Source organism: Eleutherodactylus coqui, chromosome 1 (genome assembly GCF_035609145.1).
Source record: "Eleutherodactylus coqui strain aEleCoq1 chromosome 1, aEleCoq1.hap1, whole genome shotgun sequence".
In the NCBI taxonomy this organism is placed as follows: Eukaryota; Metazoa; Chordata; class Amphibia; order Anura; family Eleutherodactylidae; genus Eleutherodactylus; species Eleutherodactylus coqui.
Window position 1 is genome coordinate 458,846,856 of NC_089837.1, and position 15,700 is coordinate 458,862,555.

General features: G+C 55.8%; 1 protein-coding gene across 1 annotated transcript; it reads right to left on the reverse strand.

The window, feature by feature from the left end:
• Positions 1–2,024: 2,024 nt before the first annotated feature.
• LOC136605986 (uncharacterized) lies at positions 2,025–2,882 on the reverse strand. The gene has a single exon (XM_066588989.1). It carries the CDS (start codon positions 2,880–2,882, stop codon positions 2,025–2,027), a length of 858 nt encoding a protein of 285 aa, XP_066445086.1.
• Positions 2,883–15,700: the final 12,818 nt, after the last annotated feature.

A 15,700-nucleotide genomic window follows, 5' to 3' on the forward strand; every position in this document is an offset into this window, starting at 1 on the left:
CCACCTCATCCTCGCACCGCTGTGCGGGAGAAGGGCTCACAGGGGTCAGACAGCGGAGGTGGGCGAAGCCGTCGGCCTTCACCTTGCTCGGCTTCTCAGATGTGGTGCCCAGGCTTGGGGCAGCCACCTCATCCTCTCACCACTGCGTGGGAGAGGGGCTCATGGGAGTCAGGCAGAGGCCCACTTGGGTGCTCATCTTCGACTTGCCCGGCTTCTGGAAGGGGGTGACCAGGCTTGGGAGAGGGGCTCATGGGGGTCATATGGCGGGGGCCGGCTTGGGTGCTCACCTCCGCCTTGCCCGGCTTCTGGAAGAAGGTGACCTGGCTTGGGGCGGCCCCCCTCATCCTCGCACCACTGAGTGGGAGAGGGGCTCATGGGGGTCAGGCGGCGGAGGTGGGCGAGGGCATCATGCCTTGCTCGGCTTCTCGGATGGGGTGCCGGGGCTTTGGCTAGCTGCCACATCCTCGCACCGCTGCGTGGGAAAGGGGCTCACGGGGGTCAGACGGCAGAGGCGGGCGACCTCACCCACCTACTCCTTGCCCACCTTCACAGAGGGGGTGCCTGGCCTAATTCTCGCACCGCTGCATGAGAGAGGGGCTCACATGCATCAGACAGCGGAGGTGGGCGAGGGAGCCCACCTCTGCCTTTCCCCGCTTCTCGGAGAGTGTGCCCGAACTTCGGGTGGCCACTTAATCCTCGCACCGCTGTGTGGGAGAGGGTCTCACAGGGGTCAGACGGCACAGGTAAGCGAGGGCACCCGCCTCTGCCTCACCGGGCTTCTCGGACAGGTGTCCGGACTTGGGGAGGCCGCTTTATCCTCGCACTGCAGCATGGGAGAGGGGCTCACAGGGGGTCACACGGCGGGGGCGGGTGAGGGCATGCGCCCCCTCCTTCCACGGCTTCTCGGAGGGGGTGCCCGGACTTGGGGTAGCCGCCTCATCCTCACACCGCTGCGTGGGAGAGGGGCTTATGGGAGTCAGAAGGCGGAGGCAGGCAAGGACGTCCGCATCAGTTTTGCCCGGCTTCACGGATGGGGTGCCTGGGCGTGGGATGGCCACCTCATCCTCGCACTACTGCAAGGGAGGGGGCTCATGGGGGTCAGACTGTGGAGGGCACCTGCCTTCTTCCACAGCTTCTTGGAGGGGGTGCCCGGGATGGGGCAGTGGGCTCATCCTCCCACTGCTGCATGGGCGAGGGGCTCACGGGGGTCAGGCGGCGGAAGCGAGCGAGGGCGCCCACCTCTGCCTTGCCCAGCTTCTCAGAGGGAGTGCCTGGGATTGGGGCAGTCGCCTCATCCTCACACCACTGCGTGGGAGAGGTGCTCACTGGAGTAAAACGGCGGAGGCGGGTAAGGACAACCGCCCATGCTTTGCCTGGCTTTTCAGAGGGGGTGCCCGGGCTTGGGGTGTCCGCTTCATCCTTGCACTGTTATGTGGGAGAGGGGACACGGGTCAGACGGCGGAGGTGGGTAAGGGCACCCGCCTCCATCTCGCCTGGCTTCATTGAGGGGGTGCCCAGGCTTGGGGCAGCCGCCTCATCCTTGGAAAGCTGCATGACAGAGGGGCCATGGATGTCAGACGGTAGAGGCGAGTGAGGGCGCCCGCCTGCGCCTTGCCCGGCTTCTCGGAGACGGGTGCCCGGGCTTTGGGAGGTTGCTTCATCCTCGCACCGCTGCATGGGAGAGGGGCTCATGGGAGTCAGATGGCTGAGGCAGGCAAGAGAGCCCGCCTCCGCCTTGCCCAGCTTCTCGAAGGCGGTAACCAACTTAGGGGACCGCCTCATCCTCGCACTGCTGCATGGGCGAGGGGCTCACGGGGGTCAGACGGCGGAAGCGGGCGAGGGCGCCCACCTCTGCCTTAGCCGGCTTCTCGGAGGGGGTGCCAGGGCTTGGAGAGGCCTGCCTCATCCTTGCACTGCTGCATGGGAGAAGGGCCAAGGGGGTTAGACGGTGGAGGCAGGTGAGGGCGCCTGCCTCCGCCTTGCCCGGCTTCACAGATGGGGTGCCTGGGCTTGGGGCAGCCGCCTCATCTTCGCACTGCTGTGTGAGAGAGGGGCTCACGGGGATAAGATGGCGGAGATGGGTGAGGGCATGGGCAAGGTGCTTTGCCCGGCTTCTCAGAGGGGGTGCCTAGGCTTGGGGCGGCCGCCTCATCCTCGCCCCACTGCATTAGAGAGGGGCCACAGGGGTCAGACAGCAGAGGCAGGCGAGGGCGCCCGCATCCACCTTGCCCGGCTTCTTGGAGAGGGTGCCCGGGCAGCCACCTCATCCTCACACCCCTGCGTGGGAGAGGTGCCATAAGGGTTAGACGGTGTAGTCGGGTGAGGGCGCCCGCCTCTGCCTCGCCTGGCTTCTCGGTGGGGGTGTCTGGGCTTGGGGCGGCCGCCTCACCCTCACACCGTTGTGTGGGAGAGGGGCTCACGGGGGTAAAACAGCGGAGGCGGGTGAGTGCGCCTTCCTCCGCTTTGCCCGACTTCTCGGAGGCGCTGCCTAGGGGGGTTTGGGGCGGGCGCCTCATCCTCGCACTGCTGCGTGGAAGAAGTGCCATGGGAGACAGACGACAGGGGCATGCGAGGGTGTACACTTCCGCCTTGCCAGGCATCTCAAAAGGCGTGCCCGGGCTTGGGGTGGCCGCCTCATCCTCGCACCGATGCTTGGGAGAGGGGCTCACAGGGGTCAGACGGCAAAGGCGGGTGAGGGGGCCCGCCTTGCCTGGCTTCTCGGAGGGAGTGCCCGGGCTTGGGGCGGCCGCCTCATCCTCGCACCGCTGAGTGGGAGAGGGGCTCACAGGGGTAATACAGCAGAGGCGGGTGAGGGCGTCTGCCTCCGCTTTGCCCGGCTTCTCAGAGGCTGTGCCCGGGGGGGCTTGGGGCAGCCGCCTCATCCTCGCACCACTGCGTGAGAGAGGGGCCACAGGGGTCAGATGGCAGAGGCAGACAAGGGCACCCGCATCCGCCTCGCCTGGCTTTACGGAGGGGGTGCCTGGGCTTGAGGAGGCCACCTCATCCTCGCACTACTACGTAGGAGAGGGGCCACGAGTGTCAGACGGCGGAGGTGGGAGAGGGAACCCACCTACACCTCGCCCTGCTTCTCGGTGGGGGTGTCTGAGCTAGGGTCCCATCCTCGCACCGCTGCGCGGGCAAGTGGCTCACCGGGGTCACACGGTGGAGGCGGGCGAGGGCACCCACCTCCGCCTTGCCCGACTTCTGGGAGGGGGTGTCCGGGATTAGGGCGGCTGCCTCATCCTCGCACCGCTGAGTGGGAAAGGGGCTCATGGGGGTAAGAAGGCAGAGGCGGGTGAGGGCGCCTGTCTCCGCTTTGCCCGACTTCTCAGAGGTGCTGCCTAGGGGGGTTTGGGGCGGGCGCCTCATCCTCGCACTGCTGCGTGGAAGAAGTGCCATGGGAGAGAGACGGCAGAGGCATGCGAGGGTGTACACTTCCGCCTTGCCCGGCATCTCGGAGGGCGTGCCTGGGCTTGGGGTGGCCGCCTCATCCTCGCACCGATGCTTGGGAGAGGGGCTCACGGGGGTCAGACGGCAAAGGCAGGTGAGGGGGCCCGCCTTGCCTGGCTTCTCGGAGGGAGTGCCCGGTCTTGGGGCGGCCGCCTCATCCTCGCACCGCTGAGTGGGAGAGGGACTCATGGGGGTAAGAAGGCGGAGGCGGGTGAGGGCGCCTGCCTCCGCTTTGCCCGTCTTCTCAGAGAGGGTGCCCAGGGGGACTTGGGGCAGCCGCCTCATCCTCGCACCACTGCGTGAGAGAGGGGCCACAGGGGTCAGATGGCAGAGGCAAACGAGGGTGCCCGCATCCGCCTTGCCTGGCTTCACGGAGGGGGTACCTGGGCTTGGGGAGGCCACCTCATCCTCGCACCACTGCGTGGGAGTGGGGCCACGGAGGTTAGATGGTGGAGGTTGGTGAGGGTGCCTGTCTCCGCCTTGCCTGGCTACTCAGAGGGGTGGCCGGGCTTGGAGCGGCCACCTTCACCTTGTCCGGCCTCTCAGAGGGGGTGCCCGGGCTTGGGGCATCCGCCTCACCCTCGCACCACTGCATGGGAGAGGGGCCATGGGGATCAGAGACCGGAGGCAGGTGAAAGCGCTCGCCTCCTCCTTGCCCGCCTCGCGGAGGGGGTACCCGGGCTTAGGCCGATCGCCTCATCCTCGCACCGTTGCATGGCTGAGGGGCTCACGGGGGTAAGACGGTGGAGGCGGGCGAGGGCGCCTGCCTCCTCCTCACCTGACTTCTTGGAGGGGACGCCCGGGCTTGAGGTGGCTGCCTCGTCCTCACAATGCTGCGTGGGAGAGGGGCCACGGGGGTTAGACAGCGGAGGCGGAAAAGGGCGCCCACATCCGCCTTGCCCGGCTTCACGGAGGGGGTGCCCGGGCTTGGGGAGGCCACCTCATCCTCACACCGCTGCGTGTGAGTGGGGCTCACGTGGATCAGATGGCGCTCATGGAGAGGGTGCCCGGGGCTCTCGGAGGGGGTGCCTGGGCTTCAGGAGGCCACCTCATCCTCGCACTACTGCGTAGGAGAGGGGCCACGGGGATCAGACGGCGGAGGTGGGAGAGGGCACCTACCCACGCCTCGCCCGGCTTGTCGGTGGGGGTGTCTGAGCTAGGGCCCCATCCTCGCACCGCTGCTCGAGCAAGTGGCTCACTGGGGTCACTGGGGGTTAGACGGCAGAGACAGGCGAGTGCACCCACCTCCGCCTTGCTCAGTTTCTTGGAATGTGTGCCTGGTAGAGATGAGCGAGCGTACTCGTCCGAGCTTGATACTCGTTCGAGTATTAGGGTGTTCGAGATGCTCGTTACTCGAGACGAGCACCACCGCGTGACTTGACTCCATTACATTTCCTTCCCTGAGAAATTTGCGCACTTTTCTGGCCAATAGAAACACAGGAAAGGCATTACAGCTTCCTCCTGTGACATTTCAGCCCTATCCCACCCCCCTGCAGTGAGTGCCTGGGGAGATCAGATGACACCAGAGTATTTAAATCTGCTCCGCCCACGGCTCGCCACAGATGCATGCTGAGAGAGATCAGGGAAAGTGCTGTCTTGCTGTAGCTGCTATAGGGAGAGTGTTAGGTGTTATTTTAGTCTTCAAGAACCCCAACGGTCCTTCTTAGGGCCACATCTGACCGTGTGCAGTACTGTTGAGGCTGCTTTTAGCAGTCTTGCACAATTTTTTTTTTTTTTGTATATCGGGCGTGCAGACCATAGCGTCCTCAGTCTGCAGTCATTTTACAGAGTATAGGGGCAGTACTGGTGAGGCGGGGAAAGAGGTATACTGGCTATATAGGCAGTGGGCTTTTTCCCAAAAAGTGGAAAAAAATACTATATTTGGCATGCCTGTGACTGTCTTCAGTTTACTGCGTGTCTGCTGGGGGTAGTAGTCGCTGATTAATACCCAGCCTTGCGCATAATTATTTCCTGGCTGCACTGGGCTTTCAGTAACCACAGTCATCCTCCAACAGGGAAATCCAAATACAGGGGATATCAGAGGCAGTGGGCTTTTTCCCAAAAAGTGGAAAAAAATACTATATTTGGCCTGGCAGTGACCGTCTTCAGTTTACTGCGTGTGTGCTGGGGGTAGTAGTCGCTGATTAATACCCAGCCTTGCGCATAATTGTTTCCTGGCTGCACTGGGCTTTCAGTAACCACAGTCATCCTCCAACAGGGAAATCCAAATACAGGGTATATCAGAGGCAGTGGGCTTTTTCCCAAAAAGTAGAAAAAAATACTATATTTGGCCTGGCAGTGACCGTCTTCAGTTTACGGCGTGTGTGCTGGGGGTAGTAGTCGCTGATTAATACCCAGCCTTGCGCATAATTGTTTCCTGGCTGCACTGGGCTTTCAGTAACCACAGTCATCCTCCAACAGGGAAATCCAAATACAGGGTATATCAGAGGCAGTGGGCTTTTTCACAAAAAGTGGAAAAAAACCCTATATTTGGCCTGCCTGTGACCGTCTTCAGTTTACGGTGTGTGTGCTGGGGGTAGTAGTCGCTGATTAATACCCAGCCTTGCGCATAATTGTTTCCTGGCTGCACTGGGCTTTCAGTAACCACAGTCATCCTCCAACAGGGAAATCCAAATACAGGGTATATCAGAGGCAGTGGGCTTTTTCACAAAAAGTAGAAAAAAAATACTATATTTGGCCTGCCTGTGACCGTCTTCAGTTTATGGCATGTGTGCTGGGGATAGTAGTCGCTGATTAATACCCAGCCTTGCGCATAATTGTTTCCTGGCTCTGCTGTGTCCGTTACATGATCGCCGTCATCCCGCCAGAAGGAAAGAGTATACATATATACGCTGCATACGGTGTCTGTCTGGTTTTTCACCTCACCATTTTAAAAAATTGAAGCAAAAAGTGGCCTTTGGCCACTTGACTGGTTCTGCCCTGTGAATTCCAGTAGCTCAGTCATACGCACCTAGGTCTGACTACAGGCTTGCGCATAATTGTTTCCTGGCTCTGCTGTGCGTTCCGTAAGCGAAGTCAGCCTCCAACCACAGACCAATAAGCAATTCACTGAGAGTGCAGACGACCGATGAACTGTGGTGTGCAAGGTTTGTCGCGCCAAGATCAGCCGGGGAGCCACCACCACCAGCCTCACCACCACCAGCATGCGCAGGCATATGATGGCCAAGCACCCCACAAGGTGGGACGAAGGCCGTTCACCGCCTCCGGTTTGCACCACTGCCTCTCCCCCTGTGCCCCAACCTGCCACTGAGATCCAACCCCCCTCTCAGGACACAGGCACGACCGTCTCCCGGCCTGCACCCACACGCTCACCTCCGCTGTCCTCGGCCCCATCCAGCAATGTCTCTCAGCGCAACTGTTTGAGCGCAAGCGCAAGTACGCCGCCACGCACCCGCACACTCAAGCGTTAAACGTGCACATAGCCAAATTGATCAGCCTGGAGATGCTGCCGTATTGGCTTCTGGAAACGGAGGCTTTCAAAAACATGATGGCGGCGGCGGCCCTGCGCTACTCGGTTCCCAGTTGCCACTACTTTTCCTGATGTGCCGTCCCAGCCCTGCACGACCACGTCTCCCGCAACATTGTACGCGCCCCCACCAACGCAGTTACTGCCAAGGTCCACTTAACAACGGACACGTGGACAAGCACAGGCGGGCAGGGCCACTATATCTCCATGACGGCACATTGGGTGAATTTAGTGGAGGCTGGGACCGAGTCAGAGCCTGGGACCGCTCACGTCCTACCCACCCCCAGAATTGCGGGCCCCAGCTCGGTGCTGGTATCTGCGGCGGTGTATGCTTCCTCCACTAAACCACCCTCCTCCTCCTACGCAACCTCTGTCTCGCAATCAAGATGTGTCAGCAGCAGCACGTCGCCAGCAGTCGGTGTCGCGCGGCGTGGCAGCACAGCGGTGGGCAAGCGTCAGCAGGCCGTGCTGAAACTACTCAGCTTAGGAGAGAAGAGGCACACGGCCCACGAACTGCTGCAGGGTCTGACAGAGCAGACCGACCGCTGGCTTGCGCCGCTGAGCCTCCAACCGGGCATGGTCGTGTGTGACAACGACCGTAACCTGGTGGCGGCTCGGCAGCCTCATGCACGTGCCATGCCTGGCCCACGTCTTTAATTTGGTGGTTCAGTGGTTTCTGAAAAGCTACCCACGCTTGTCAGACCTGCTCGGAAAGGTGCGCCGGCTCAGCGCACATTTCCGCAAGTCCAACACGGACGCTGCCACCCTGCGGACCCTGCAACATCGGTTTAATCTGCCAGTGCACCGACTGCTGTGCAACGTGCCCACACGGTGGAACTCTACGCTCCACATGTTGGCCAGGCTCTATGAGCAGCGTAGAGCTATAGTGGAATACCAACTCCAACATGGGCGGCGTAGTGGGAGTCAGCCTCCTCACTTCTTTACAGAAGAGTGGGCCTGGTTGGCAGACATCTGCCAGGTCCTTGGAAACTTTGAGGAGTCTACCCAGATGGTGAGCGGCGATGCTGCAATCATTAGCGTCACCATTCCTCTGCTATGCCTCTTGAGAAGTTCCCTGCAAAGCATAAAGGCAGACGCTTTGCGCTCGGAAACGGAGGCGGGGAAGACAGTATGTCGCTGGATAGTCAGAGCACCCTCATGTCTATATCTCAGCGCGTTTTGGAGGAGGAGGAGGGGGAGGAGCATGAGGAGGAGGGGGAAGAGACAGCTTGGCCCACTGCTGAGGGTACCCATGCTGCTTGCCTGTCATCCTTTCAGCGTGTATGGCCTGAGGAGGAGGAGGAGGATCCTGAAAGTGATCTTCCTAGTGAGGACAGCCATGTGTTGCGTACAGGTACCCTGTCACACATGGCGGACTTCATGTTAGGATGCCTTTCTCGTGACCCTCGCGTTACACGCATTCTGGCCATTACTGGGTGTACACACTGCTCGACCCACGGTATAAGGAGAACCTTTCCACTCTCATACCCGAAGAGGAAAGGGGTTCGAGAGTGATGCTATACCACAGGACCCTGGTGCACAAACTGATGGTAAAATTCCCATCCGACAGCGCTAGTGGCAGAAGGCGCAGTTCCGAGGGCCAGGTGGCAGGGGAGGCGCGGAGATCAGGCAGCATGTACGGCGCAGGCAGGGGAACACTCTCCAAGGCCTTTGACAGCTTTATGGCTCCCCAGCAAGACTGTGTCACCACTCCCCAGTCAAGGCTGAGTCGGCGGGAGCACTGTAAAAGGATGGTGAGGGAGTACGTAGCCGATCGCACGACCATCCTCCGTGACGCCTCTGCTCCCTACAACTACTGGGTGTCGAAGCTGGACACGTGGCCTGAACTCGCGCTGTATGCCCTGGAGGTGCTTACTTACCCTGCGGCTAGCGTCTTGTCAGAGAGGGTGTTTAATGCGGCTGGGGAATCATCACGGATAAGCGTATCCGCCTGTCAACTGACAGTGCCGACAGGCTTACACTCATAAAGATGAACAAAGCCTGGATTTCCCCAGACTTCTCTTCTCCACCAGCGGACAGCAGTGGTACCTAAACAATACGTAGGCTGCACCCGCGGATGGTAGCATCGCTCTCTATCACCATAAAAAACGGGGACCTTTTGGCTTCATCAATCTGTGTATTATATTCATCCTCCTCCTCCTGCTCCTCCTCCTGAAACCTCACGTAATCACGACGAACGGGCAATTTTTCTTAGGCCCACAAGGCTCAGTCATATTACTTTTGTAAACAATGTTTTTACGCTTCATTTCTCATTAAAGCGTTGAAACTTTCACCTGAACCAATTTTTATTTTAACTGGGCTGCCTCCAGGCCTAGTTACAAATTAAGCCACAGTAACCAAAGCGATTAATGGGTTTCACCTGCCCTCTTGGTTGGGCATGGGCAATTTTTCTGAGGTACATTAGTACTGTTGGTACACCAATTTTTTTGGGCCCTCGCCTACAGTGTAATCCTAGTAATTTTTATGGGCTTCGCCTGCACTCATGGTACAGCAAGGTGTGTGGGGTTGGCCTACACTTTTGCTACATAAATGTAACTGGGGCCTTGTCTATACTGCAACTACTGAAATGTGAAAGAGACTGTTATCTCCCTAAACTGTTGCAACGGGAATGTTACTGTGGCCTGTCTTGACTGCTACTACTACTGAAATGGAACTAAGACTGTGCTCCCCCTATACTGCTGCTTGGGAATTGTAACTGGGGCCTGTCTTGACTGCTACTACTACTGAAATGGAACTACCGTAATACTGTGCTTCCCCTATACTGCTGCTAGTGATATGTTACTGGGGCCTGTCCAGACTGCTACTACTACTGAAATGGAACTAATACTGTGCTCCCCCTATACTGCTGCTAGTGATATGTTACTGGGGCCTGTCTTGACTGCTACTATTACTGAAATGGAACTAATACTGTGCTCTCCCTATACTGCTGCTAGTGATATGTTACTGGAACCTGTCTTGACTGCTACTACTACTGAAATGGAACTAATACTGTGCTCCCCCTATACTGCTGCTAGTGATATGTTACTGGGGCCTGTCCAGACTGCTACTACTACTGAAATGGAACTAATACTGTTCTCCCCCTATACTGCTGCTAGTGATATGTTACTGGGGCCTGTCTTGACTGCTGCTATTACTGAAATGGAACTAAGACTGTGCTCCCCCTATACTGCTGCTTGGGAATTGTAACTGGGGCCTGTCTTGACTGCTACTACTACTGAAATGGAACTAATACTGTGCTCCCCCTATACTGCTGCTAGTGATATGTTACTGGGGCCTGTCCAGACTGCTACTACTACTGAAATGGAACTAATACTGTGCTCCCCCTATTCTGCTGCTAGTGATATGTTACTGGTGCCTGTCTTGACTGCTACTACTACTGAAATGGAACTACCCTGTTTCCCCGAAAATAAGACGCGTCTTATATTAATTTTTGCTCCCAAATATGCGCTATGTCTTATTTTCAGGGGGTGTCTTATTTTTCGATGAAGGAGAATTCCCATCTATTGTTTAACAAAAAAAATGAACATTTATTACCGTATATACTGCACAGAACCGTAGTTGTCACCACAAACCAATATAGCTAGACAAACTGTGAAAACAAAGCAAAAATTACTCAATGACAGTCATGTCATCATCTTCTGGCACAGAAAATTTGCCTGACTCACATACAGGGCCACAAAAAATAAAAGCTGTAAAGTACCTGGCTCCCACACACTGTCTGGAGACTGTAATGCTCACCCCCTAAGGCTGGAAATACACTCTGTGAGAACCCAGCCTTAAGAATCACACATATGGTTGCCTGACTCACACACAGAGCCATAAAAAAAAATAAGGGCTGTAATTTAAGTAATGTACCTGTCTGCAGACAGAAGTTCCTCTTGTAAGCAGGGATGGTATTGCAGCTTCCGGCCACCAGTGGAAGCTCATCACAGCAGACGTGTACAGCAGCAACAGAATGACAGTATGGAGTTTTCCAGCCAGCAAGGGGAGCTCACAACAGCACACTCGTACAGCACAGGAGGAGGTAGGAGACAACGGGGATGGCAGCAGGGGACAGGCCTCTCGACTTGCCTGCACACTTTAGTATGCCTTATTATCGGGGTGTGCCTTATATTTGCGATTTCTGCAAATTTCTTAATGTGTCTTACTTTCGGGGGTGCCTTATTTTCGGGGAAACACGGTAATACTGTGCTCCCCCTATACTGCTGCTAGTGATATGTTACTGGAGCCTGTCTTGACTGCTACAATTACTGAAATGGAACTAATACTGTGCTCCCCCTATACTGCTGCTAGTGATATGTTACTGGGGCCTGTCTTGACTGCTACTACTACTGAAATGGAACTAATACTGTGCTCCCCCTATACTGCTGCTAGTGATATGTTACTGGGGCCTGTCCAGACTGCTACTACTACTGAAATGGAACTAATACTGTTCTCCCCCTATACTGCTGCTAGTGATATGTTACTGGGGCCTGTCTTGACTGCTGCTATTACTGAAATGGAACTAAGACTGTGCTCCCCCTATACTGCTGCTTGGGAATTGTAACTGGGGCCTGTCTTGACTGCTACTACTACTGAAATGGAACTAATACTGTGCTCCCCCTATACTGCTGCTAGTGATATGTTACTGGGGCCTGTCCAGACTGCTACTACTACTGAAATGGAACTAATACTGTGCTCCCCCTATTCTGCTGCTAGTGATATGTTACTGGTGCCTGTCTTGACTGCTACTACTACTGAAATGGAACTACCCTGTTTCCCCGAAAATAAGACGCGTCTTATATTAATTTTTGCTCCCAAATATGCGCTATGTCTTATTTTCAGGGGGTGTCTTATTTTTCGATGAAGGAGAATTCCCATCTATTGTTTAACAAAAAAAATGAACATTTATTACCGTATATACTGCACAGAACCGTAGTTGTCACCACAAACCAATATAGCTAGACAAACTGTGAAAACAAAGCAAAAATTACTCAATGACAGTCATGTCATCATCTTCTGGCACAGAAAATTTGCCTGACTCACATACAGGGCCACAAAAAATAAAAGCTGTAAAGTACCTGGCTCCCACACACTGTCTGGAGACTGTAATGCTCACCCCCTAAGGCTGGAAATACACTCTGTGAGAACCCAGCCTTAAGAATCACACATATGGTTGCCTGACTCACACACAGAGCCATAAAAAAAAATAAGGGCTGTAATTTAAGTAATGTACCTGTCTGCAGACAGAAGTTCCTCTTGTAAGCAGGGATGGTATTGCAGCTTCCGGCCACCAGTGGAAGCTCATCACAGCAGACGTGTACAGCAGCAACAGAATGACAGTATGGAGTTTTCCAGCCAGCAAGGGGAGCTCACAACAGCACACTCGTACAGCACAGGAGGAGGTCGGAGACAACGGGGATGGCAGCAGGGGACAGGCCTCTCGACTTGCCTGCACACTTTAGTATGCCTTATTATCGGGGTGTGCCTTATATTTGCGATTTCTGCAAATTTCTTAATGTGTCTTACTTTCGGGGGTGCCTTATTTTCGGGGAAACACGGTAATACTGTGCTCCCCCTATACTGCTGCTAGTGATATGTTACTGGGGCCTGTCTTGACTGCTACTATTACTGAAATGGAACTAATACTGTGCTCCCCCTATATTGCTGCTAGTGATATGTTACTGGGGCCTGTCTTGACTGCTACTATTACTGAAATGGAACTAATACTGTGCTCCCCCTATACTGCTGCTAGTGATATGTTACTGGAGCCTGTCTTGACTGCTACAATTACTGAAATGGAACTAATACTGTGCTCCCCCTATACTGCTGCTAGTGATATGTTACTGGGGCCTGTCTTGACTGCTACTATTACTGAAATGGAACTAATACTGTGCTCCCCCTATACTGCTGCTAGTGATATGTTACTGGGGCCTGTCTTGACTGCTACAATTACTGAAATGGAACTAATACTGTGCTCCCCCTATACTGCTGCTAGTGATATGTTACTGGGGCCTGTCTTGACTGCTACTACTACTGAAATGGAACTAATACTGTGCTCCCCCTATACTGCTGCTAGTGATATGTTACTGGGGCCTGTCCCTAATGCTACCGCTGAAATGTTACTAATTCTGGGCTCTGCCTAATACCACTGCTAATGCTATGTCATTGGGGTGTGGAAACGGAGGCTTCCCAAAGACATGATGGCGGCGAGGCCATTGCTCACCAACGCGGCTACTGTTAAGGTGCATATAACCACGGTCACGTGGAGAGGACACGTAGTGCCTCAAAAACATCCCCCTCCTCCTTCAACAATGAAAACATTCTTGGCAAATACCTTTGCATTGGTCCGTCTGGTGGCAGTCCAAGAATTTCACCTTTAACGACACAAAAAGAGAGCCCCCCCACCATCCCCCCGCCACGGCCCACTTAATCATGGCCATATTCCGAAAACCAACTAAATAAAACCGCGCTACTAGGTCCGCTGTCGCGACCACATTCCCACCAACGTGGTTACTGTTAAGGTACATATTACCATTCTGACTGGGGCATGCACTGTGGGCTGAAGCCCACCTGTATTGTATCTGACGTTAGCTCTGCTGAGCAGGGCACTGCAATGGGATACATTTATGTACCGCCGATGGGTTCCAGGGAGCCACCCATGCTGTGGGTCCACAGGGACTTCACATTACGGATTTGTACCTGCCAGTGTCTATGTATTAAAAACCCCGGTCAGACTGGGGCATGCAGTGTGGGCCGAAGCCCACCTGCATTTAATCTGACGTTACCTCAGCTGTGCTGGGCACTGCAATGGGATTTGTTTATGTACCGCTGGTGGGTTCCAGGGAGCCACCCATGCTTTGGGTCCACACGGACTTCACATTAGGGAGTTGTACCTGCCTGTGTCTACTTATTAAAAAAAAACCCAGTCTGACTGGGGCATGCAGTGTGGGCCGAAGCCCACCTGCGTTTAATCTGACGTTACCTGAGCCGTGCTGGGCAATGCAATGGGATTTATTTATGTAACGCCGGTGGCTTCCTGGGACCCACCCATGCTGTCGGTCCACACGGAGTTGTACCTGCCTGTGTCTACTTATAAAGAACCCCAGTCTGACTGGGGCATGCAGTGTGGGCCTAAGCCCACCTGTATTTAATCTGACGTTAGCTCTACTATCCGGGGCACTGCATTGGGACAAACTACAGGAGCAATACAGCGCTGATGAGACGTGCACAGCTACGCTAGCACTGGAGTCCGCTGTAGGCACGCGATTGCTGAGGGTTTGTGCAGAGGCCTATGTCCTGGGTGCAGTGAAAGTCCGCTTCCATCCTAGGATTGCTGAATCTGTGGGCCGAGGCCTATGCCGTGGGCGCAGTGCAAGTCTGCCATGTTTGGCCGCTCAGATCAATTTTTTGTTCATGTCTTGGGTTTCCTAGGACCCACCTATGCTGTTGGTGCAAACTTAGTTCCCATTGCGGTGTTTGACCTGTCTGGCACACAGGCACTGACTGACTTGGGTAGGGGGCAGAGCGCTGACGGCTTTCCCCTTGCAGTGTGGATTGAGCTATGCGGCACCTTGAGAGAATGAATACTGTGTGGCACATGGATTCCCGATTGCTATGCCCACGTTTGCAGCTCCTGACGGAGGTGGCACAGGATTGGAGTTCTCATTGCTTCTGTACAGCATTGTGGGCTATCGCCCCGCCCCTTTTAAAGAGGGTCGCTGCCTGGCCCTGCCAACCCTCTGCAGTGTGTACCTCCGGTTCCTCCTCATGGCAGACGCACTTATAAATAGACATGAGGGTGGTGTGGCTATGAGGCCAGCGTGTGGCATGAGGGCAGCTGAAGACTGCGCAGGGACACTTTGGTGTGCGCTGGGTCATGCGGGGGGGGGGGGGGGGGTTGGGCAGCATGTAACCCAGGAGAAGTGGCAGCGGAGTGTCATGCAGGCAGTGATTGTGCTTTGTTGGAGGTATTGTGGTGCTTAGCTAAGGTATGCCTTGCTAATGAGGGTTTTTCAGAAGTAAAAATTGTTGGGGGGGGGCCCACTCTTGCCGCTATTGTGGCTTAATAGTGGGACCTGGGAACTTGAGATGCAGCCCAACATGTAGCCCCTCGCCTGTCCTATCTGTTTCTGTGTCGTTCCCATCACTTTCTTGAATTTCCCAGATTTTCACAAATGAAAACCTTAGCGAGCATCGGCAATATACAAAAATGCTCGAGTCGCCCATTGACTTCAATGGGGTTCGTTACTTGAAACGAACCTTCGAGCATCGCGGGAAGTTCGACTCGAGTAACGAGCACCCGAGCATTTTGGTGCTCGCTCATCTCTAGTGCCTGGGCTTGGGGCAACAGCCTCATCCTTGCACCGCTGCATGGGAGAGGGGCTCATGGGAGTCACATGGAGGAGGCAGGTAAGGGCGCCCGCCTCCTCCTTGCCCGGCTTTGTGAGGGGGTGCCAGGGCTTGGGGCGCCCGCCTCATTCTCGCACCGCTGCGCAGAAAAGGAGCTCACAGGGGTCTAACGGCAGAGGCCCGCAGGGACACCCGCCTCCGCCTTACCCGGCTTCACGGAGGGGGTCGACAGGCTTGGGGCAGCCGCCTCAACCTCGCACCGCTGCATGGGAAAGGGGCTCACAGGAGTCAGACGGCGGAGGCAGGTGACGGCACCCACCTCCGCCTTGGTCAGCTTCTTGGAGGGGGTGCCTGGGGTTGGGGCCACCGCCTCATACTCGCACCGCTGCTTCGGATAGGGGCTCACAGGAG

Coding starts and splice junctions, on each gene's coding strand:
- LOC136605986 (XM_066588989.1), bottom strand. CDS start 2,882: ATGAGGCGGCTGCCCCAAGCCCCCCCGGGCACAGCCTCTGAGAAGCCG.